The sequence below is a fragment of the Lissotriton vulgaris genome, chromosome 9 (genome assembly GCF_964263255.1).
Source record: "Lissotriton vulgaris chromosome 9, aLisVul1.2, whole genome shotgun sequence".
Lineage (NCBI taxonomy): Eukaryota > Metazoa > Chordata > Amphibia > Caudata > Salamandridae > Lissotriton > Lissotriton vulgaris.
The window spans coordinates 353,652,534-353,678,495 of NC_141697.1; the positions used below are offsets into that span (position 1 = coordinate 353,652,534).

The following is a 25,962-nucleotide window of genomic DNA, read 5'->3' on the forward strand; positions in this document are numbered from 1 at the left end:
TGGGTAGCAAGGTATATTTTATGGTTTATAGTGAATATAGGTTTTTGCGTGACAAAGGATTTTTCAGGGTTAGGGTGGGTATGAGTTTTTGGATCGTAAGGGATTTCTTAGGGCTTAGGGTGGGTATGGGTTTTTTGCGTGGCAAGGGAATATTAAGGGGGCTCATTATGATAACGGGCGGATCGCCACTGCCCGTATGGCGGTGGTGATCCACCTGCCAAAAACCATCGCCCGCCTCTAACTTCCCCTGCCACATTACAATGGCGGGGGGCGGGACCCCAGCGAACGGGAATACTGTCCGCCGGTTTTCCACAGGTAGGCAATCCGCCCAATTGCCTACAGGGTGGAAAAGCAGTTTATATGGTAGACACAGTCATCCATATTTGTATGCAGGCTGGGATGTGCCTTGCCACCACGGAAAGGCAGGCAGTTTTTAACATTGGGGGCCCGTAGCAGGCAGGCATGCTAGTGATAAATCCTGTTTATTGGTGAAAACAGAGTTAGAAAAACCACTTTTAGAAGTGGTTATTTCTGTGTGCTTTAGAGTTTTTGCGCCTGCCTGATGTGTATTGACCGTTTGGTTTTGACTGACAGAGAAGGGTTGTGCATTCACTCTAGTCCCTGGGGTAGTTGAGGTGTGTCCTGCCCTGCGTGGGTGACTCAATGCTAGGCTGAATAGACCTTTCCTGAATTTAGAGTGGCAGGGGGAGTTTTCCTTGCACCTGAATAGGCCTGGTCTTCATTTGGTGTGGTGGGAGGAGTTGCACATGCAACTGAATAGGTCTGTGCCTACCTTCCACAATAATGGCTCCACCCCCTGTGGTGTGTCTGGGGCCAAGGCTTTCAATATGAACGGCAGTGTTGTGCACTTCTAATATGTGGTTGAAGTTTCCTCAGAACAAAGACTTTGGCACTATAAATACAGGGGCTATGACCCCATGAAAATAAAAAGACACTATGTGCGGCACGTACCCAATGACTGCTGTGTGCAAGGAGGAACCGCTGTTTGTGAATACCTTCCTGTGAAACTAACCTGCTGCCTGCTGGGTGGCTGAAGTGACTGTCTCTCTGCTAAGGGACCTTCCGTGCTAGCCAGTCTGTGCCCTGTTCTCTGCCCCAGTGTCTCCAGGGACGAGGTAGTCCTTGCCTCCCTGCTTGCTAATAGCGCGTGGTAAGCGTTTTCAATTCTGTTGCCCAAGGAGTTGGCTAAATTTGTGCTAATCCCATACAGGAGCGCTTTTACCCTGCAGCATGGGCAGCACAGCTCCCTCATCTAGGGCCTGAACTTTGAGAAGGAGGAGGTGAACGGAACAAAATGCTCCCCCTCTCGTATTGCTTGCCTTTGTTTATGTGGGCTAGCAGCCGGGGCTCTGCTACATGGCTGCGAGGCCATGCCCAAGCAGCAAGGAATATCGGTCCGGGAGTTCCCTTGGATGTCAGAAGATACGGCCCAGCCGCACCCAGAAGTGACCAGAGCCTCACGTGTCCATTCAGATGCTTCCACACGCAGCCGATGTGAGACCCTAGGTGGCCGACGTGAGCCCCTGGGTGCGGGCATTGCTAAGGAAGGCAAGAGCCTCCCAGCTGCACCAGGCCGCTTGCAGCGAAATATGAAGAGATTCGTACCCATGCCACACTACAGAGCTGTACCGGAGGCATTTGGCCCCCCTTGGCTTCTGGCCCCGTTGTTGTGAATAGTGGGGGCAGGTGGACCCATCACGCTAGATAGTGCGAGCACCCAGGGATAGATTGCTCGCACCAACAAACGGACCTCCCACTGGGCTGATCTCCAGGAGTAAGATCCTTTGGTGTTTCCTTACCCCGCAGATCACCCCTGTACTTCCGTCATTCCCCTGCTTCCATGGAAACCGGTAGTGTTTCTTTGAAGAGAGTGCAGGCCAGTGGCCCTATCACGCTGGTGAGCACAAGCACCCATAGACTGTGTTCTCTCCCCGTCGTGCAGGCAGGAGATCTTTTGGCGTTTTCTTGCCCCGTAGGGCGTCTCTGTAATTCCTGGCATTTTCTCCTTTTCTACGGGAACCAATGGAGCATTTTCATGTAGAAGGAGGCAGGGGGATGTAGAAGGGATGTAGTTGGGTGTTAACAAAGCTGGAAGCAACTATCTTAAAAGATTGCCCTGTCAGACTGGTGACACCGGCTCAAGCGGAAACATGTTCAACTAATCGTTATTGTCTTGATTGCACTAACTGTAATGTTAGGCCTTATGTTTTCAGTGTGGTGTTCACTTATAAGTATTTACTAAAGTTCACTAACATTGTTAATTATGACAATTATCCAATTGGCAAAAGTGCTGTATGACTTTATGTGATGTCATGACAAAGTGCCTAGTGGCACAGGGATTTATGTGATTGTGGTCTAACTTTTTAAAAATAAATAATACAAAAGATATTTTTATGTAACCTTGTGTGGAGTCGCTTTTTATGGTGTACCTAAAGTGTCACTGTTGTGTGAGTGCGTTGTGCAAATGCTTTAGACATTGCCTCTGGGATAAGCCTGACTGCTCTGCCAGGGGTTGTCTTTGATGTGTTACTATCTTACCCTTACTAGACTGATGGGTTCTGCCCTACCATAGCTGCATACCCTAGCCAACCAGAAACACCATGTCAAACAACTGGAATACTGAAAATAAAATGATAATACAGTCCATTATTATCATTTCCTTTTTTCCATTGCCCTGCTTTAAAGCAGTGGGGCGACGCTCTTCCACCTTAGTGGAGCAGCTGCCACTGTTGAAGTGGCTACATTAGTTTGCTAAACCACTAGATTATGACTATCTGTTTAAGTCTTCATAAAACCTATAATCACAGACATCACTGTGGAGACATACTATCTCTGTGGGGACTTGAGCAAGTCTATAATCACACACTATACCTGTGTGGAGATTTGAACAAGACTGTCATCACACACTATTTCTGCGGGGACTGTGGTAACGCTATAATCACACACCAACTCTGTGAGGACCTGGATATTTCTATAATTACACACTATCACTGTGGGGAGCTTGACATCTCTATAATTATAGACTATCTCTGTGGGGACCTAGCACCCCTATAATCACACACTATCTCTGTGGGGACCTGCCATCCCCATAAATACACACTATCTCTGTGGGGACCTGGGCATCAATATAACCAATCAAACGCTATCTTTGAGTAATTGAACATAACTATCATCACACATATCTGGATCTGCCATCCCTAGAAACACACAGTATTTCTATGAGGACCTGCCATCCCCATAAACAGACACTATCTCTGTGGGGACTTGCCATTCATATAAACACACACTATCTCTGTGGGGACCCGGTTTCCCTGTAGTCACACACTATCTCTGTGAGGACCTGGGCATCCCTATAATCACACACTATCTCTGTGGGGACCTGGGCATCCCTATAATCACACACTATCTCTGTGGGGACCTGGGCATCCTTATAATCACACACTATATCTGTGGGGACCTGGGCATCAATATTATCAATCAAGCGCTATCTTTTAGTAATTGAACATGAATTTCATCACACATATCTCTATGGGGACCTTGCATGTCTATAATTACACTCTATCTCTGTGGGGACGTGGGTTCAATATACTTTAAATTTGTGGGACTTGAATACGACTGTCATCACATACTATCTCTTCAGGGACATCAACATGTATATCATAACAGACTGTCTTTAGAGGGACTGAAACTTTACATGTATCACACACTTTCTCTATAAGCACCATCTTAGTGGGCCTCCCTAATCATGCACTATCGTTTTGGGGACCTAAGCTTCAGTATAATCACAACATATCTCAACATCACTTGAACATGACTGTAACTACACACTACCTGAGCAGGCACCTAGGCATCATTATAATCACATACTACCTCTGCAGGAGCCTCGGCATGACAGTTATAACAGCAAGCACCTCAGCATCATTGTTATAACACTCTCTATGTGGGGCCCTGAACATGACTGTAATCACATACTATCTCTGCGGAGATGTAACATAACAATAATCACACACTATCTCGGACTTGAACATGAATATAATCACACATTTTGTCAACGGGGTCTTGAGAGTGACTGTAATTAAGCGCTATACGAATTCTGAATGAATGTCAGAATGACTCATCGTACACTTTCTCTACAACACTTGAACAACACTATCATAATACTCTCTATGTGGAACTTTAAAATGGTTATAATCACACACTATCTCTGTGGGGATCCGAGCATTCCTATAGTAACACACTATCTCAGTGGGGACTGGAACATGACTATTATCACACACTATCTCTGTGGGGACTTGAACATTACTATGACCACACACTATCTCTGTGGGGACTTGAACATTACTATGATCACACACTATCTCTGTGGGGACTTGAACATTACTATGATCACACACTATCTCTGTGGGGACTTAAACATTACTATGATCACACACTATCTCTGTGGGGACTTGAACGTGAATATGATCACACTATCTCTGTGGGGACGTGAACATTACTATGATCACACACTATCTCTGTGGGGACTTGAACGTGAATATGATCACACACTATCTCTGTTGGGACTTAAACATGGCTATAATACCACACTATCTCTGTGGAGACCTGGGCATTCCTATAATCACAAACTATCTCTGAGGGACATGTGCATTACTGTAATAGTGTCATTTCTGCATGAACTGCAGCATGACTATCATCGTACACCAAAACCAAAATATCTGTAGGTTCTTGGGCATCAATCTAATCATGCAATATCTCTGTGGGGGCTTGAAAATTATCATCATCATACACTTACTCTGTCAGCTCTAGAATATTATTATAATGTCATGCCATCTCTTTGGGGACTATTAATGCACAGCCATACGTAGATGGTGCCAATTGGTGAGGTTGATGAAAAACAACTAGGTGGTCAGATGGCAACTTGGTTTTGCCATCTGACCCCATTGCAGGATCTTAAGCCTCTAAATTAATTTAACTAAGTGTTGTTTTCATATTCCTTAATGTTTGTGTGCACTCAGTAATAGGCTAAACATCTGTGAATCCCTGTCCATGCACTTTATATATATGATTTTCTACTGTAAAATGCATTATTAGACAAATCTCTGTTCTAGGTGCACCTAGGACATAGTGACCTATTCAAATTTGACTAAAGTATCATGTTATGTATGTATGGCACTGAAAAATAGCATTTATCTATTAGATAATGAGTGTATTCAATCAGAAATGAGAATTATTGAGTAGGTCCCCACAAGGATGGTAACACATGTCCAAGTCCCCACAATGATGGTTCTGTGCGCGTGACTAAATAACAACATATTTGTAAAATTGAAGCAGGATCCTGTATTAGGAATTTTTTCTTAACATTTTTCTGTTATTGGTATATTTTTAAAACATTGGGAAGGGTTAGTCCCCACAAGGCTGGTGAAAACACATAGTCCCCACAAGGATGGTAACACGTGTATGTGTGTGCGGCTGGCTGTGTGTGTGTGTGTGTGTGTGTGTGTGTGTGTGCGGCTGGCTGTGTGTGTGTGTGTGTGCGGCTGGCTGTGTGTGTGTGCGCGCGCGGCTGGCTGTGTGTGTGTGCGTGCGTGCGTGGCTGGCTGTGTGTGTGCGCACGGCTGGCTGTGTGTGTGCGCACGGCTGGCTGTGTGTGTGCGCACGGCTGGCTGTGTGTGTGTGCGCACGGCTGGCTGTGTGTGTGTGCGCACGGCTGGCTATGTGTTATTTGTGCGGCTGGCTCTGTGTGTGTGCGCGGCTGGCTCTGTGTGTGTGCGCGGCTGGCTCTGTGTGTGTGTGTGTGTGGCTGGCTCTGTGAATGTGTGTGTGTGTGTGTGCGCGGCTGGCTCTCTGTGTGTGTGTGTGACTCTGTGTGTATGTGTGGGTGCAAATGCAATAGGTCTCACATTTGCGAGAGATTAAGCTATTGCCATTGTATATGACAATGACATTTATTTATCTGTTTCCAAAACCAACACATAAATACAAATGTTGTCATTTACAATGCCAATAGCTCTAACTTTTCCAAAGGCGAAACCATTGCATTGTAAATGCTTGTTAATTAGAGATCTTCCCAAATACATTTGCTTACGTCTGTATTACAGCAGTAGCTTTAGCAACATTGGTGAAATAAACCATAATGCCATAAACGTAGACATTCACTACCAACATTGTCATTTATTAAAGCTTGAACTGTGTTAGAAATTGGGTTTCTGGTTGACTGGGGATTGAGCCTTGGTCCAGCAGCCACCACAATCCTAGTCATGGTAAGACACAAGCAAACCACAAATTAAATTGCTCACCCATTGGTAGCTTGGCACAGAAATTCGGGCTCAACTTTGAAGTCTTGCACAAATACTTTAGACATTGCTTCTAAAAGTAAGACAGTCAAAACAGCACACAAACAGTATCTCACACCAGGTTAAAATAAATAGACCAAATTTTAACAAATCAAACAAGACCAACACGCCAAAAATCAAATCAGTAGAATTGGAGTTATGAATGTTGAAGGAATAAACTGCAATATGGCACCTAAAAGTATATACCACCAACAGAGGGGCAAGGAGAGTGTTGTGGGCGGCAATCGGCATGGTACGAAGAGCAGGCCGGGCATCACGGACAGCGGGCTGGAACTGCGCATCTGCGAAATTCGGCGGCCCCGGTCTACGCAAATCTGTACATGGAGCACTTTGAAACCGAATTTATTCTTAACAGAGAGCCATGGAAGTCCAACGCAAAGATGATACTGAGGTACATTGACGACATGTTCGTGATTTGGTCAGGTACAGAACCCGAACTAAGGAATGCCATCATCGAACTCAACACTCGCGATGAACGCATACAGTTTACATCAGAAATAGATGTCAACAAAATCACATTCCTTGATGTAGAAATACGGAGGAATGGGTTATTGTTTGAAACAGATCTTCACCGCAAGCACACAGACCGCAACAATCTGTTGCATTACAATAGTTTTCATAACGACCCATTGAAAACACACTTACCCTACTCGCAGATGTTGCGAGTGAAAAGGATTGTCTCATCTCTAATAACATCAGAGATAAGGATCCAGGAAATGGAAGAAAGATTTAAAACAAGCATTTACAATGCAATGGTTTCGCCTTTGGAAAAGTTAGAGCTATTGGCATTGTAAATAACAAAATTTGTATTTATGTGTTGGTTTTGAAAACAGATAAATAAATGGCATTGTCATTTACATTGCCATTAGCCTCTGCAGTCACTCAGCAGTCCCTAACACTCCATAGCACTCCCTAGTCACTCGGCACTCCCTAGCACTCCCTAGTCACTCTGCACTCCCTAGTCACTCTGCACTCCCTAGTCACTCTGCAGTCACTCTGCACTCCCTAGTCACTCTGCAGTCACTCTGCACTCCCTAGTCACTCTGCAGTCACTCTGCACTCCCTAGTCACTCTGCAGTCACTCTGCACTCCCTAGCACTCTGCAGTCACTCTGCACTCCCTAGCATTCTGCACTCCCTAGTCACTCTGCACTCCCTAGCTCTCCCTAGCACTCCCTAGTCACTCTGCACTCCCTAGCACTGCTTAGTCACTCTCACTTCCTAGCACTCATTATTTGCATATTGTGTGCTTCAATATAAAAGATGGTTCCCACTCCTGGCAAAATGTTGTACCGGGCATATTGATTGGAATTCTTAGCGTATTGATGGTTCCCACCTTTGGTATTGGTGGCCATGGCATACAGGTGGAAATGCTTTGCATAATGTGAGAATCAATTTCATGATGGCAACGGCTGGCAAATGCCACCTCTGACATATTGATGTCAATTTTTGAAATATTGGTTTCCACCACTGAATGATATTGCTCAACCTAGTATAGTGGTGGCCAAGGTATAACCGTGGCAATTACTTGCTTCTTGTTGTTGGCACACATGGCATCAGGATTCCCACCCTTGGTCTAATGTTGATCCAAGTATGATGATTCTTGGCATATTGTAGACCTCCATGGCATGAGATAGTGATACATGGCATTCATGTGTGGCAGTGATGGCTGTGAGTATGTGATGAAAATGACAAATTGAAGTTTGATTGTCAAATGTGTATTTACGAAAAATGAAAAGATATTTGTGGCAAAACAGGTTTTATTTTATTTTATTTTTTCTTAATAAGCTTTTGTCATTTTGTTTGCTCTTTTCAAAAAGAAAATGTGTATTGGATAGCAACATATGGCTATTTTCAAAAATTGATCAGCTGATGTTTGGGGATAACATGTCTGTTAGCCAGCTAGTTGAGTAAGAATCAGTAACACTCTGTATTGCTTGGGCCAGGGAGACACCCAATTTGGATCCCGCACCCTCCAACTCAGCTGAGTCACTGACAATACTGAATATCTCTAATTTGGATTCATCACACAGGTTGTGTTTATTCAAAACATTATTATCGAAAATCAGCTCTTAGCAAACAATACAATATCTGTACAAGATTTAAACCAAAAAAAATAATATTGCATCTTAAATCCTATACCAAACACAACACTGCAGTATTTACACCTAAAGCGCCTCTACAGGAACAGAAAGTCACTAGCTCCCTCTCATTGCTGTATGCCTAAGTCGGTTTACAGCATTCTAGCCCAGCTGTGTGCAGCGCCCACGTGCACAGCTGTATCGTGTCACGGGATGCACTCCTGTCTCAGGTCCATAGGCCTTTTCTACCACAGCTGCACCTCTCCTCCCACACAGGGCCCGCCTTTTAAAACAACACACTGGTTGCATGCATCACTTTGTGGATGTTTGCACTGCCTGCACAACTGCATGGATTGGTTCCTGCACCTCTACTTCCTCGCAGGGCCTCAATTTAAAACGAAACACTGTGTGCATCACTTTATGGCGGCTTGCATTACCTGCACAACTGCATGCAGTGATTCCTGCATCTCTCCTGCCTCGAAGGACTGCCTTCTGAAAACAATGCCTTGGTTGCATCACTTTGTGGCGGCTTGCACTGCCTGCACAACTGCATGGATTAGTTCCTGCAGAATACCCCCCTTACTTTTCTTTCATGCCCACGTGCATCCCGCCCTGCACCCAGATGGTGCTGTTTGTATGTAGGGTGGAGACGTGTCCTGCAGAGAGGACACTGAGGCAGGAAGTGTTCCTGTAGGGAAAGAAGTCCTGGGGGAGGCATGCTGGGGAGGGGAGGCATGCTGGGGAGGGGAGGCATGCATGCTGGGGAGGGGAGGCATGCATGCTGGGGAGGGGAGGCATGCATGCTGGGGAGGGGAGGCATGCATGCTGGGGACGGGAGGCATGCATGCTGGGGACGGGAGGCATGCATGCTGGGGACGGGAGGCATGCATGCTGGGGACGGGAGGCATGCATGCTGGGGAGAGGGGGCATGCTGGGGAGAGGGGGCATGCTGGGGAGAGGGGGCATGCTGGGGAGGGGCGCCGTACAGGGGAGAAGGGGCATGCTGGGGAGGGGGGGCATGCTGGGGAGGGGGGCATGCTGGGGAGGGGGGGCGTACAGGGGAGAAGGGGGGAAATACAGCGTCTGAATGTGTGCATGGATAGGGGGGGAAGTGTGTCCTGAGGGAGAGGAGGCAGAGGGAGTGTAAGAGACAAGGGGCGACACAGTGTCTGGGTGCGTGCATGGATAGCGAGGTGTGCCCCGAGGGGGTGTAAGGGAGGGGGTGTCACACCACCTGAATGTTTACATTCATGGGAAGCAGTACCTGGAGGGAGAGGGGAAAGAAGGGGTGATGTGCTGTCTGAATGCGTGCGTGATGTGGGGGGTGGGGTACCCGGAGGGGCTGGGGAGATGAAAGGAGGAGGGCGAGGGCAGAGCTGCGGACAATGTGTGTGCGTCGACAGTGTGCCCCCCCAAAAGAATGTGCACCTAGCACATAGGCGTGTTGTGCGAGTACTGGGGGGAGGGGGGTGGGGTAGGACTGCGCAGGAAGTTCTCCACCGTCATAGTACTTGGGGTCAGAGGGGGGCTTTATTAGGATGTAGTAAGGGGCTGTGACGACAGAATGTGAAGGATGCACGTGCACTAACACTAACGGCACTGTGCTACCTGCGCAGACACGAAGATCGGGGGGGGGGGGAGGGGGAGACGGGACGTAGTCAACGAAAGGGCTGCACTGGCGGCAAATGGAAGGTGCACAGGACTGCGTAAAGTTTTGCCGGGCCAGGCTCCGCAGACAGGGTACAGAGGACAGACAGTGTGCGGGGGGGGGGCTGCGGTGGGTGTGCTCAGGAGGGTGCTGCTGAGTCTGTGCAGACCGTGCATTGAAGTGCTGTGTCTGTCTCTGCACGGGAGGGGGCTGTCTGTCTACAAGACGTGTACTGGGGTGCTGTGTCTCTGCAGACCTGAAAGGCTTTAGTTCTGAAATGGTGAGACTCTGGGAGTATAACACAATAAGGGGGGCAAGGGTGGGAAAATATTTAATGACCTTGCATTGTCGCAGTCCCTATAACTACATAACAAACAATGTGCAACAATGGGTCAACGCAAGAATGCAGCAAACTATGTGACTATGTGTGGAAAAGGGGCACAATTCCCGAATCCCAAGTATCCAAGGCAACGAATCTCCAACCTGCAACTGCGCAGACATGGTTCTGGATGCTACGAAGCTTCTGCTGACTGCTCTGACCGCTCTCAGACACGTACATTTCCAACCGATTTGGCCATAAAAGATCTGTTCATAGAAGCTGTATCTATGATAACAGGAAGTTGAGACATACGTGCTTGCATTCATAAAGCACGTAGAATGTTAATAAGAGACAAAATTCTCTTCACCAATTAATCGTGCACAAAATAGAAACGGATTCCAAAACTAATAAATAAACACACACCAAAAACGAAAGGGAACCGGTGAGGCAATATCAGCAAAGTGTGCCTCAGCAAAGCGCACCTCGGCAGCCCTGTCACACAACCGGCTCAGAGATCTCCTCAGCGAAGCTTGCGTACACCCTTCGCCCCACAGCTTTTGTTATGCGATGATGATTCTGACCTCACATAAGGCGATCTATGACCGATGTCGGCACATCTGAAGGAAAGCCCGACCGTAGATCGGCGAGGTAGCCGGAGATTTGTTCCTGTGGCCCACTTGCAGGCCGCCTCCCTTTGCCGAATACTCTCGCGAGTTGCGAGAAAGCTGGAAGGCCTTGTGAGGTAGACTGCCGCCTCCCAGGTCCCCTCGACCGCTTACCGGGCCGCTGGTGCCTGCACCCCCGCCGCCGGATGCCGCAGCCTGTCCCTCTCTTGTGTTCTGCGGCCTCTACAACAAAAGTATCTCCTCCGTCTTTCCAGCGGCCGCCATCTTCCTCCGACCGCTGCCACTGAGCGCGAGGGGGGCACTCTGGGATATGTGGTCCCAACCAGAAAGACGGAGTGGTTCCGGCGTCTGAGGGCTAGACTGTGCTCTCGTTGAAAACTCCGGGAAGCTAAAAGAATCTACGTGCCCCAGTGGCACCGATGACACACTAATTCCAAATTAGAATTAGAATGCTAACATTCAGCTCCAATGACGGAACAAAAGTGATCGCCAGGTTGCTTGAATAGAACTAGTGGAATAAGAAGTACTTATCGCTAAATAGGTAGTAAATTGTCAAAATATGAGTTTCTCTAATTCAGTGCCTTAGCAATGCGTATTATAACATGGTTTGACAAATTTGAGAAGAAATCGTGAATTAACAGGGCGATGTGAGCCAAGCCAGAGAGTGCCAAGGGTCTGGTTTGGCTCTAAGAATCCGTGCACGAGTTGAATATAGCTGGCAAGAAAATCTAGTAAGAAACATCATGTAACAAGTCAGGTCCCGGGCCGGCAGCCAATCACAGCGCGGCCCCGGGAATGACATCACGGGTGTCCCGGGCCGGCAGCCAATCACAGCGCGGCCCTGGACAAAGGGGCGGGGCTTTAAAAAGCACCAGAAACGCCCCCAAATCGCGTTTTCGTGAGAAAGCGCGATTGACAGCCTCTGCCTCCCAATGGCTAGCCTCCATTTATGGAGCTAGCCAATTGGAAACAGAGGCTGTCCTAACCTCACTACTAAAAACAAAAGATTTCGACTGGGAGGGGCTTCGCCCCTCGACAAAAGTCGAAATCTAAAAAGAGGATATCCCCAAAAAATATTGGATGAAGCTAAATCACGTTGTACCCAGAAAGACAGGAAGGATCTGTTGATCCAAGTACCGAAAAAAGAGAATACAAGAATTGTGGTAGTATTGAAATACTCTACAAAAAGCAAAGTTTTCAAACACATCATCACCAAACACTGGGCTATATTAGCCCAAGAGGTTGACTTCAACATGATCTTTAACGAAATGCCCCTCTTTGCTTATCAGAGAGGCACAAATTTGGGCAACATGATTAAACCTGGCACGAACAACCCTGAGGAAGTTTACAACGGCACATTACCCTGTTACAACTGCAGTCATTGCAATAACATCATCAGAGGGAATGTCATCACCCACCCCAGCAAGGGTTACAAGATCAAATTACATGTCTCAGCAACCTGTGATTCTATGAACGTCATTTACCTTTTGAAATGTCCTTGTGGACGAGGCTATGTGGGTAAGACTGAAAGAAAGATGAAGGTGAGACTTAACGAGCATAAGTCTAACATTCGTAACAAACAGACTAAATCTGTAGTTGCAACTCATTTTTGTGAAGCGTCGCATAATGTAAGCCAACTGAGATTTACTATCCTAGAAATTGTCCAGAAACGTGAGGGTGTTGACAACCATAATAACTTGCTACGCAGAGAAAATTACTGGATGTTCAAACTCGAAACACTTAAGCCTACTGGAATGAATGAGAGAACTGAATTTAAATGCTATCTTTGATACTCTGAAATGTATCTTGCATGTTTTCTGGTGATTGCCCGTTTTCCTTTTACCCATGAGAATAATCATGTGTTTTTGTTTGTCATTTTGTTAAACATTTATTTTATCTACTACCATTCATGTTAACCAGATATGTTTATACACTTTTTCACTTGTTTAGCCATTTAGATGTTTGATCATGCATTGTCATTATACTGTTCCGTTTCACTGCATCTCATTTCACCTAATTACCACACTGTCTTGGTTTATCAGTAAATCTTTCCGTCATGGCGACTTTTTTATCACTGTTCTTCTCACCGTTTTCACCCCTTTAGATACCTTTCTTTATCTTCATTGCCGTTTGAGGGACTTGGTCTGTTGTTTATGTTTACCTTTCACCTACGTTTTAACTCGAGTCTTCGAGCACGCACTGGGAACCCTTTAGTGAAGCCGCGTTTGGGCGCGCTTTCGGAACTTTACCGGTAAGCGGAGAAAAACATTGATTCTGATCTTGCATGCGCACGGTCGTTGTCCACGTTATAGCGGTTTTCTATTAACCTGTTTGCATGACCTCGTCACCTGACAGTATCTATTTCCTTTAACTCTGGACATCCCACGGAGTTTATTTCAGTGGCGGTGGTTTACTTTGCATACCACGTTTATATTTCACAGTGCACGTACTTCTCCTTCTTCCTCACATACTGCTAAGCGAATACACTCTAGTTCATTTTAAATGATATATTTTTTTGGAGGTGTACTCTTTGTGGTGCATCTTTTGAATTCACTGATTCACTTGGTGGTTACTATCGATTTAATTTATTGTGTTGATTGTGATTAATGCATAGTAGTCCCTGACACATCCTCACTTTTAATTATAGAATCCTGTCCCTGATGAAGGCCAGCATATGGCCGAAATGCATTGGATGCTAATCTAATAATTACCACGAGACTGGATCGTTGATTTTTGATGACACAAAGTATTGAAATAATGAATACATAAATACAAGATCTTTGAAAAGAACTTGATCGTGTTTTTGGAATATTATTTGTGGAACCATCACAGCCCAGCACATGGGTTCATCGCTGTGACCAGGGGACGTAACCCAATTGAGGGTTACGCATATTCTGTTACCTGTTTTTTTTACCTAAAAGTATATACCACCAACAGAGGGGCAAGGAGAGTGTCGTGGGCGGCATTCGGCATGGTACGAAGAGCAGGCCGGGCATCACTGACAGCGGGCTGGAGCTGCGCATTGCCTGTCGATGCAGCTGCTCACACTTGTGAAAACGGGCCTGTTTGCAGTCACAAAATGCCCAAAAGCTTGATTACAAGAGCTGGCAAGCCACACCAAGGGTCCAGGGCCTGAGAGGCACCACTTGGAGGTCGGGAACTCGCTGAAGACAGGTCCAGGAGCGGTTGGGAAGCCTTTTTTGTATGTCCCTTAGGCTCAGATCAGGAGACCAGCAGAATAGCCCTTTGAGTCACCCTGGGGTCCTGGGTTCAAGATGAATTTGCAGGTTCATTTCTTTCCACAGCAAGAGGGCAGCAGGTCAGCACAGTAGTTCCTTTACAGAAGCAGTCCAGCAGAGTGGCACAGCAGTCCTCCTTCCTGACAGAGAACCCACAGATCCAAAAGTGTACGGAACTGGTGGTGTCTGAGGTCCTTCTTTTATACATAGTTGTGCCCTTGAATTGAGGAGAGGCATCTAGTGGCATGTTTCGGAAGTGCATATATGCCGGGGGATGTAGTCCTTTGTGTGGAGAAAGGACGCAGCCTATTCAGGTGTTTGTGAGGCTGGGCCCAGCTCCTCCCTCCCATCCTGCCTATGATGGCTCACCAGGTCCCACCTAAGCTCCCATTGTGTGTGGCTATCTAGGAGGAATACACAAAGCCCAACCGCCGACCACACTCAGTCATGTGACCAGAGACAGGCTACAGGAATTAAATGGCTAAGGTAAGAAAATGCCAGCTTTCTAAAATTGGCATTTTCTGAATTGTAATTTAAAATCATACTTCACAATAAATTAGGATTTAAAATTGTGATTCCATACACACCAAACATGAACTGGTTATCTCTTCCCATTTGCACTCATAAAACTTAATAAGATAACTCCAATGTTATTCTACGGGAGAGATGGGCCTTGAACTAGTGAAAAATAATTCCACTATTAGGACATGTAATACTTAAAGGTATATGTTAAACTTTTTAAATACACTGCACCCTGCACTTGAGGCTGTCCAGGGCACACCCTAGAGGTGGCCTATATGTATTAAAAAGGAAGGTTTCGCCCTGGCCAAAGGTTTATTTTGCCAGTTTGACATGGCAGTTGAAAACTGCGCACACAGGCTCTGCAATGGCAGACCTGAGACAAGAGTGCTAGTTCAGTGGGTGGCAAAACCGGTGCTGCAGGTCAAGTTTGGGTTGGACTGTTACCATGGGGAACAGGGTCAAGACTGATTTGCATATTGCTAGGTCCAAACTGGGGTGGGGTGGTGAGCAAAAGACCGATGGATCAAACTCAGATCCGTGTGACTGGGGGGTGAATGTTTGCATTGTCCAGCATTCCGTCCAACAATTGTTTCTTTTGGCTAAATATTTGAAGCATTTGTTATTGTGTTGCTTTTTTATTTATTATTGCCGATGATGCTACAAGAATGCTTTTCTCGATGGGGAGACAATGTGATGTTACGACCTGAGCTGCCACCTTTGGAACTGGGACCAGATTCCAATCTTGGCGTTAGATAAACATCCTGTAATTTTGGCCAAATCACTTAACTCCCCGTACCCCAAGAACAAAATAAAATGAATATGACCTTGTTTCTTATTAGTGTCTGTGTGGGTTTACAAAAAGCAATACACAAATACTTTCAATAACAAAAATATTTATACAATTAACTATGCAGTTCGGGCACACATTTTTTAATATGGAATATTTTTCATATATATCCATTTTTGTTTCTATACCAACCATCTGTAAGTATCCTACCCATGCATCACCTACCATCTTTTCATTAATCTAATCACCCAGATATCCATCCATGTACTCCTAGTTATCCATCCATTCAAGAATTCATTCAAACATCTATCATTCCACCAACCCAGCCATCCTAAACTACACCTCTGCTTCTTAAAGGCTCACATTATTCTGGATGGGAACCACATAATTCCAGTGCACACCATATACATCCACTGCAATCCAGAACACACACATACAATTTTTTTACAGTTACAACACCAATAGCTGTGACCTTCAGAAATGCACGACCCTTTGCATTACAAATGCTAGTTTTTGTGTGAGTTTGTTTTCAATCAATTAATCAATACATTTATAGAGCGCGCTACTCACCCGCGAGGGTCTCAAGGCACTGAAGGGAGAGGGGGGGGGGGGCTGCTACTGCTCGAATAGTCAGGTCTTGAGGTGTTTCCTGAAGGTAAGATGGTCCTGGGTCAGTCGTAGGGCAGCGGGGAGGGAGTTCCATGTCTTGGCAGCCAGGTAGGAGAACGGTCGTCCTACGGTGGTGGCTCTGCGGATCCGTGGGACGGTTGCGAGGGCGAGGCTGGCGGAGCGGAGCTGGCGGGTAGGAGAGTAGAACGAGAGGCGGTTGTTGAGGTATTCGGGGCCCATGTCGTGGAGTGCTTTGTGTGCGTGGGTGAGGAGCCTGAACATGATCCTCTTGCTGACGGGGAGCCAGTGCAGGTCCTTCAGGTGGCCGGAGATGTGGCTGCGTCGGGGGATGTCCAGGATGAGTCGGGCGGAGGCGTTCTGGATGCGTTAGAGTCTATTCTGTAGCTTGGCTGTGGTTCCGGCGTAGAGGGTGTTTCCGTAGTCCAGTCGGCTGGTGACGAGGGCTGGGTGACCGTCTTCCTGGTTTTGGTCGGGATCCATCGGAAGATCTTGCGAAGCATGCGAAGGGTGTGAAAGCATGATGAGGAGACGGCGTTGACTTGTCTGGTCATCGAGATGGAGGAGTCCAGGATGAAGCCCAGGATGCGTGCGTGGTCTGTTGGCTTGGGAGCGGTGCCCAGGGCTGGGGGCCACCAGGAGTCTTGGAAAGATTATGAGGGCCCTGGGGGGCCGATATTGAATTTATTTATTTTTGCCAGAAACCTTCGCGGGAGTGCACTCAACTTCCCAAAGTTTCATGGCGATCGGATGAATGGTGAAGTAATGCATAAAGGACAAACAGAGACAGACATACATTCGTATATATATATATATATATATATATATATATATATATATATATAGATATATATAGTTTTTCACTTAATTATACTATAAGATTGCATTCTGGTAAAAAAAAAAAAGCTGCGTTACACTCTTCTTCTGGACTAAGCCTGAAGGCTGCTCTCCACAGCTACCACTTAGAGAGCTTGCTAAGGTTGTCTAAGACCTCTTAAATCACCATAAGGGTTGTTTGGACTGGCGCAGGTTGCCCACTTACATTAGTGGACAGCACACACCAGGCCAGATTCTCTCAGGTCCCATGAGGCACAGGGTCAAGACTGTTTTGCATATCGCTGGGTGTGAACTGAGGTGGTGAAGTGAGCCACAGAACGACGATGGATTTAACCCAGATCTGTGACGGGGGGGTTGGGAGGGGGTATGGTTGGGGAGGAAGGGGTGTCTGAAAAGTTTCAGCACTCCGTCCATCATCTCCCTGTGTTTGCAAAGTTTTTTAAACTATCATTGATGTAACTGTACACAGAATAAATGTGTTCTGAAGAACGGTCTGCTTTTGAATTCACATGTATAATATTGAAGCTTTCAACAATTTAATAGAGAACGGTTTCAAATGGACGCCACACTTATAATATACCAGCAGTGAGATATGGGATACTACAAAATGAATTAACAAACGAATTTGCCAGAGACAGAACTCAAAGTGTGGAGTGTGGCCTGTGTCATCACCTGGCTCACTTGTATAAAGCATCCGGCTGTCATAGATTCTAAACACTAAGGAAACATCAAAGTAATACATTAGAAACAAAAACGTTGGCACAGAAGGGAACTAACTTGTGAATGTGCTCCTTGTGAAGAAGTGTGGCTCAGGGGTTAGAGGCGGCAGACCCGGAAGCTGAGATCGGTCCTGGACCAGGGTTCAATTCCCCGCCTCGGCGGGTCTTGGGCTCAAAATTCCACGGACTCGATAATTCTCGCTCCGGTGCCTTCTCGACTCACGGGTTCACACTCTGTGACTCTGGGCAATAGCTTGCTTAATCTCCACAACGGCCCCTCGCGGCGGGATGCCTGGCTTTCACCTTGTGGATACCCTGCCGGGGTTATCTCACAGGGGAATACCAGGACGGGTTCCCTAAGCAAGCGCCGGGAAACCCACTGCGGGTAGCTGTGCGCTATATAAGCTCAAATACATACATACAAAGCGCAAAATGCAGACACTCAAAGTGAAGTTATTCAGTGGCTGAAGTGGGCTGACCTGACCCCCTGCTGTAGAGGGCGGAATCAAATGTAAATGACACACAAGATAACCAACGAATGAAGAAAGCTGGCTGAAAGCCCCTTTAAATAAGTATATTGTACATATTTAAAACAAGCTTTGGTAAATGCAATAGGTTTCGCCTATGTGATTAATAGTGACCGGTTTTGTGTTGTAAGTTGTGGGTTGGTGAGCAGTTGTGCAAAATACGTGACTGACTCTTAAAAACAGTTTGACGGTTTTTACTGCATCTCCAGTTGTTTGTAACTGACATTTTTTATGTGATGTGCATCTATGATTACCCCTTTACCACAAATAATTGTATAGGAGGGTGAATGAGTTAAATGAGACAGCAGCATTAATCACTGTCAGTGTCTTGACATTTTTATTGCTCCCTGAAGACTGCTGGACACCCAAGGAAATTAGCAGCACATGCTTTCCAACTCAAAAGTTATTTTAAACACAGCATCCCATCCCACAAGGTCAATGCCAACATCCTAAAACTGGCCCCGATTGAACCCACACCGCAACAGCATTAATCCAATTTGTGGTATGTGAAACAAAGAAAACATTTGAAAAAGCAGTAGTGAGCTTTTGACAAACGGCAATATTCACCAACTTCTTTGTGCTAGGCCGAAGTCGGAAAACAGCAATTTCATTGTTTTATGTCTGGCAGCCTCGATCAGAGTCAGTTCCGTATTAGAATTAATGGGGTGCGGAGAAGGCAGGGAAGAGAAAGATTGTGAACATGGTGCGCACCATAGGGACCCGACTAGTCTTACACAAGGCATTTGTACAGCACACTTTCTAAAATTTAAGTGAAATAGAGCTCCGATCCTACATTGTGAACAAGGGCTTACAAATCATCATACAATAAAACATTGTTTCCTGTAACATGCCCCAGCATGTTACAAACAATGCAAACTCACTGAAATGTAAATTAAACTTTTCATGTGAATCGGAGCACCACTGACACGAAAAGTGAAAACGGCACGTATAACTGCCGCCTGCTCCGGGACCTGTTAAGAAATGCCAGAGGCCCGGGGAAAGACTAATCCGAAAGTCAACACCAAGAAAAAGACCATAACTTTCACGTCGCTCAAATGTAAAGGCCGTGGCTCGTGCCTTGGTGAAGAAAGGATGTGGACAGTGAGGCTATGTTCAGTTTGCAGTTTTCGGCGCTGTTTCCATATTAAGAATAGAAAGAAATGTTTTGCCCCTTTCAATGCCAAACGCAACAAGAAATAAATCAGGTTAGAGGGAGAATTTCCCCTGGCCTTTGGAGTTTAAATTACAGCACCTCAGTGAGAAAATAGGAAAAGGGAATGACACAAGCTCCATTGTCGTCCTACAGTTAAATTAAACCTGCTCCTATGCCTTGCTTCCAAAGAGCCCTCTCAGATGCAATGGTCCTGCTAAGTGAAGTGTCAGAGGCATGGCCCGGTCACTCGCTTCAAAAGGAAATGGGCTTTAATTGACAGTGCCAAAGACAGGTTTAAGACGCCCTACACAAAACTGTGAAAGTTATCCAAACTTTTTTGTTCACTTTCGACCCTCTTGTAAAGCGCCGAACTGAACACAGAACTCCAAATAAAAATACTACGACAAAAGTATCACTGATTTAATTACGAGACGTGCCAATTAAGTCTGTAAAAGAACAAAAAGGTGAACATTTGATTTAATTAGTTCGCTTAACAGAATGTATACAAAAAGCTGAATCGTTTGCAAGCAATTCACACCCACTCAGGCCATTCCGAGGGCTCATCATTACGGAAATGCGTCTCAATTCGAAGAAAATTGCTGCCGATTTGCCTACTATCCAGACCAGAGCCAACATCCTCTGTAGCGAGGATGCTAGGGCAGGCTGAAAACTAATTCAGAGCCACTAGCAGGTCCCTGTTGAGCGAACCTTGTACCGAAGACCAACAATAAACCACATCTCTGGTCAAACTGCTAGGCAATGCAATAACAAAACAGCAATTAAAAACAAACCTAACATGAACCAGCACATTAATTTCAGTTATTCAAAATTCTTACACAGTGTTCATTTTCAGGCCCTCTGTTTGCTTTTTGTCTTTGATGCTACTATGTAAACATGCGCCACAGTGCTCCGGGTTGCAACCGAAAGGAGCACTAGTGTGGGTCCCTGCTTCGGCAATGGGGAGACTGGTGATAGTGGATTGAGTTCAGTGCGTTGAATTAAAAGAAGTTCCAACTCGGATTAAACGGTACTTGGGCCACGGGATACTAATAAGAGAAACACACATAGTATACTACAGCCAATAAAAACTGAGGAAAATTAAGTGTCACACATACGAACCAAAGAAAAGCATGGGCGGGATCTTAGCACCTTTTAAGAGCTGTGCAGGTGAAACTACACAAGAAATATATTTTTTAAAGGGGCTTTCCTAACTCAAGACCTAAAAATGGCCACTCGACTTGCCTGTAACCTAACAAAAAAGAAATCTTTCCCTGCGTACCAGAGAGCAAGTAAAAACTAATGAATAAGAACCCCCAATCACACGCCGACTGAGAAACACAAAAATAAGCCAAGGAAACCTATTTTAAAACAACCCCATCGCAGTGTTAAAAACGGAAAATAAAATGTGCCAATTTGCTTGTATTATTCTTAAACCAATCAAGTTTCTTCAAGACTGAAGCGGATTATTTTCTTTACTGTCTTTGTTCAAAAGCAGCTAATGTCTGCGTATCCTGCAGATAGTAGTGCTCGGTGCCAACATTTGAATTATGATACCACATGTGTTCTAGGTGCACTTTTGTTACACAGATACTTTCAAATACTTTTTTAAAACATTGCCAGATCTGGAACCCAATCTGATGCATAATCAAAAAGTGTACTTTGAAAACTATGAAACATTGTTGGACTTAGAATTCCTAAAAAGACCCACAAATCCCTTCTTATTATTCACTAAAGACATAATAGGAGCATTGCTGGGCACTGTTCACCATTTTCAGCTGAACCTATACTTATGATATGCATCATTACACAGACTCATAGTGCAAGTTAGTTTCTTGAAAATTGAAACACTCTTAGTAAGGTTAAATATTTTCAAGAAAAAGAGTTATCTATGGACTGCATCACACAATTCAACAATGTCATTCAAAAGTCTGCTTCAAAATGCTATTAAATCGATCTGCAAATAGCATGCTCCATTATGGGGAGCGAATCGCACTTGCGCCAAAACAGACTATCATAAATGACAGAAATCCTGCTTTTTCTTGAGGATCGTTCAAGTTGATGCTGTCCTGCTGTTTACCAAAGATTTTCCCTATGTCCTCTGCTCGCTGAACAAAAGTTGCAAAGCAGGAAGATTATGCTATTAACTGCTGTAAAGCTAGTCGGGTGAAAGGAAGGACAGTCCCTATTCCATAAATGAAAGGTAATTAGGGTCCATAAATGAAAGGTAATTAGGGCAGGAAGGAACATTTTTAACCTTCTTACAACAATTCTGTATTCCTGCCTCACTTCTTCATACCACAAATAAAGATATGACGATAATTACTATGGCCAGAGTGCTTTGGCAATTTTTGTGGGGAAATGGGGGTGGGGGGGGGGGAGGTGGAATGGTACAAAGAGAAAGGGTAGGGAGGACAGAGGGGAGAGAACAGGAGAGAGTGACTTTCTTGGAGACTGCGATAGAAGAAAAGGGCTTGATTATGTGTGGCCAGTAATTCTCAGTTTAGGCATTAATAAGAGGTACTATTTGAATCAGTAATTAAACGACGGACAGGAAAACCACAGCTTCCTTGTTTTTCTCCCACAAATTTCATTTCTCCAATCACCCTAAAAAATCAGAACCAGGAACTAGTATTGACGCATCGTTTCTATTTTATTCTCCATTTTGTCATGGGCTAGCTTATGATGGAACAGTATAAGCTCTTCTGGGTGCAAGACTACCGATATGGCGGTTTCACCATTCTTGGAATCGGAACCTGTATGTCTTATTGAGGAGGAGGTGGATACATTACATGTTAGGACGTCAAAACATCTCAATTATTATAATGGTGCTAAAGAATATCCTACCTGATAATGGAGTACATGTTGAACATTCGGAATATCGAGCCCACGGGCAGCAACATCAGTTGTTAAAAGAACGCAGCTGAAACACATTTAAAGACTGGTGACTGACATTTGAACTTTGAGACTGAACAATAGAATAACATACAAGCAAATGAGACAGCAGAGAAATACAGCCAGCGCAATCCCACTTTTACACAGACTGACGTTCCTGTCGTTATCTAAATGTAAACAAGCATATACATCTATGACAACATTATCCGTTTTATTCCCAAAACATCTTAAGCACTTGTATAGTTTTAATCTTCACTCTCTTCTCACTCCCCAAAAACACTATTCAGGAAGCTAATCCATGTATCCATCACCAATTTGTATAAAGTAACATTTTATTGCATTTCTCCCACGCATACTGCTTTTAAACTTTACACTACAGCCAATGCTTCCGGCTGTGAGCTTTGCTACATGGATCTTATCCAGCCCCCCTCTTCCTACTTTAGAAAGAGAATAGCTTATTAAAATCTTTAAACAGCAACTTCACAAAATATGACCCCTTGCCCACACAAAAGACAGGTTTCCTTCCGCGAGTCATTTTCCATATTGAAACACTACATAAGAAAAAGTTTCTTAACCCTTTCGATGCTGATGACGAGCTCAGCTCGTCATCACCCACGGGTGTCATGTGCTGATGACGAGCTGAGCTCGTCATGGTGCCACTAAAATGGCATTTTCCAGCACAGGGGGGGGGGAAACGCCCAGCAGCCATGTGGTTAAGACAACTTTCATCTACCCGGATGCATTCACACTTTTAGCTGGACCTCCCATTGACTTTTCACAGGCATTCTTTTTGAATTTAGTATCAAAAGGGACTAGCCTGGTGTGACCGTTTAAGGACTCTGAACTGTATTTACAGCAGACACCTAGTAGGAGTATTCATGAAGCCCTCACCCACCAACCTAGTTGGTGGCATGCTTCATCATCGGGCCCACCCAGTGACATCTAATGTCCCGGTTGTGCTTCGACGCCTGATTACAGCAGAGCAGGTATTTTACGGAGTGAGCAGTGAGGTGAGTGATAAAGTGAGAATTAAAATGGCTACTTGGTGGTCCCAGTACCCGAGGGTAAATTCAAGTTTAATAACTGGGCCTCCAAGGGCGGTTAAAAAGGACCTTGACTTACATGTTAGGAGTATTTATTTTTCGATTCTATTTCCTTTGGCTCGTGTGCCATTGGTCCTGAGTAGGGAAGGAGCGTGAGTCTAATTCCGTGTCTATCTCTGGCCTCGTTAGGGTCCACTTGTCAGGCGTTGGGTCTGAGGGCAGAATGCGGAGTTTGTTATTTTTAACTTTCCCTTCAGCCAAAGTGCCTAGCTTCCACAGCCCAGGATAGGTCATTAGGGGTGTGGTTGAGATTTCCCATGAGCCATGCGATACGTAATCACCCGATGCAAACACTCCTTGCTCCCACACTTGTACGTGTTTTGCCAGATACCGTGTACACTCCGGGCTCACCATGTTTTACACCTTGCTGGCACGCCTTGCCGCAATAGGCTTTGTCCCAATACCCGGGATTTTACCCATATGCCACACGCGATGCGCATTAATATCCTGCCACTGAGCATGCGCTAGCAAATCCATAGCGCACCCAGTTTGCGCATGCGCACACCAGAATCGCCACCGGCAAGGGAGTCTGTTTACCATTTCCCCCTCTCCAAGTGCCGGCACTTACGGGACACTATTTAAGATCACCGCAAACCTCAGCCGGGTTCCGGAGGTCGATGTCAGCAGTACGGGTACTCGGCAGGCTCTGACTGGTAATCCCGTGACTGAGATTCAGCCGACACGACTACCGGGTAAGCGCTTCTTCTCTTCCACAGGTTGTTTAAAGCCCCTATCTTCCCTCCCCAGGGTCAATCCTCCCACTGCATCTCTCCAGGAAGGCAACAAAGCTAAAACGCTAGCGTAAGATACTTACCCTTACGTCCTTATCATTTCATAGAGTGTGTGTGATGCTCGTTTCTTAGCCTCACCATGCCAGATATCCCGCATAAACCACTAGCAGCAACACCATTGCTGCTACACTTTTGCCGTGCTATAGTCCCCCACCCACGGAGCACTTAATTCCGGCAAATATTTTCTGTGACCACTAAACAATTGCTAAATGACTCTCTACCCTGTATGTCCTGTTTTGTCACTTTATGTGTTCAGGTATGCGTGGTGAGGGAATCCCCCTCGCACACTTAGAGCACCTTAGTGTGTGCAAAACAAAGTCTGCGCAACACTCACTTTAAAATATTTTTAATCACCGCTCTTTGGTCCTGAGGAAAGCCAGCATTAATAAAGGCACTGACTGAAACATGTCGACCTACACTGGATGTAGGTGGTCCTAACTTAACCACCACACATCCCCCTGCCTTGTTTTTAACCGCCCTTGGAGCCCCAGTTATTAAACTTTAATTTACCCTCGGGTACTGGGACCACCAAGTAGCCGTTTTAATTCTCACTTTATCACTCACCTCACTGCACACTCAGTAAAATACCTGCTCCGCTGTAATCAGGCGTCGAAGCACACCCGGGACATACTAGATGTCGCTGGATGGGCCCCATGATGAAGCATGCCACCAACTAGGTTGGTGGGTGAGGGCTTCATGAATACACCTACTAGGTGTCTGCTGTAAATACAGTTCAGAGTCCTTTAACGGTCACACCAGGCTAGTCCCTTTTGATACTACATATAATTTCCAGGGGATTCGGACTAGCTTTCTAGTCCTCTCTCCCTCTTGATACGCTAATTCTCTTTGAATGATCAGCCTCAACTTTCAGTCCCTTTACTAGAAGTAGAACAATTCCTAGGAACAGTGCTTTTTAAATGCTAAAGTAAATCCAATCTCAAAAACATGTCAGTGCCTCGAAGGGAGATCGACTGAACTTCTTAAATTACGTGGGGTACAAAAAGACTTTTCGATTGCAAACCGGCCTTATGAACTCTTTGGACCTTGTTGGCCATTCCTGAGGAGTGTGAGCCAAGGTCCTATGCTGAACAGAGGCTCTGCGGTCTCCAACAATTCCTTTTACTACTGTCTCTAGCTGTTCCAACGGCCAAGCAGAACAAATGTTTCCAATGTCGCTGCATTTGTCTGCATTACCTCCAAATTTCAGCTGCTTCTAAGACTTAAGAATTAAAAGTTCATGTACCACCCCAAAAGAGTAAATCATTTAAGCCATGCTCCCCTTTCCAAGCAGTACCAAAAAAACTAAATTTGCTTAATCAGGGGATCATGCCCCACAATTCCTCATTTCCTGCTGCTACCTGTGCTGGCTCTCCATGTCTGCATTCCTCCAAGGCTTTCAGACAGTGATGATTAAAGCGAAAGGTCCAGTATCAATATGGGAATACATAATGGTTTTTAGTAGTGGTTTTAAGCCTGCATTTTAACTTCCGTTATATCAGCCATTGTATCATTTTATCTGCGCTTATAATTTAATTAAATTAGTATCTGGGCGCCAGATATTTCACTTCCTTTGGATGCCATGGGTGTTCGGGTGAAAGTCTTGCACAATTCAAATGAAGCGGGCAGCCCAAATGGATGAAGAGGGCTGACCGACAGAAAGCCTCTCCGTGTATCTAAATACATATGTGCCCTTTTCCCCCCCAATTACAGCAAGTAGA

At 45.4% G+C, this 25,962-nt stretch overlaps 1 protein-coding gene across 3 annotated transcripts in view; it reads right to left on the minus strand.

Moving 5' to 3' along the window:
* Nucleotides 1–25,962, minus strand: part of DDX24 (DEAD-box helicase 24) — a 204,826-nt gene that overhangs the window by 84,659 nt on the left and 94,205 nt on the right. For all 3 annotated transcript variants that reach the window (XM_086937721.1, XM_086937720.1, XM_086937719.1), the window contains exon 6: nucleotides 22,303–22,378. In XM_086937721.1, the coding sequence (XP_086793847.1) occupies nucleotides 22,303–22,378 (76 nt within the window). The remainder of the gene's footprint in view (nucleotides 1–22,302; nucleotides 22,379–25,962) is intronic.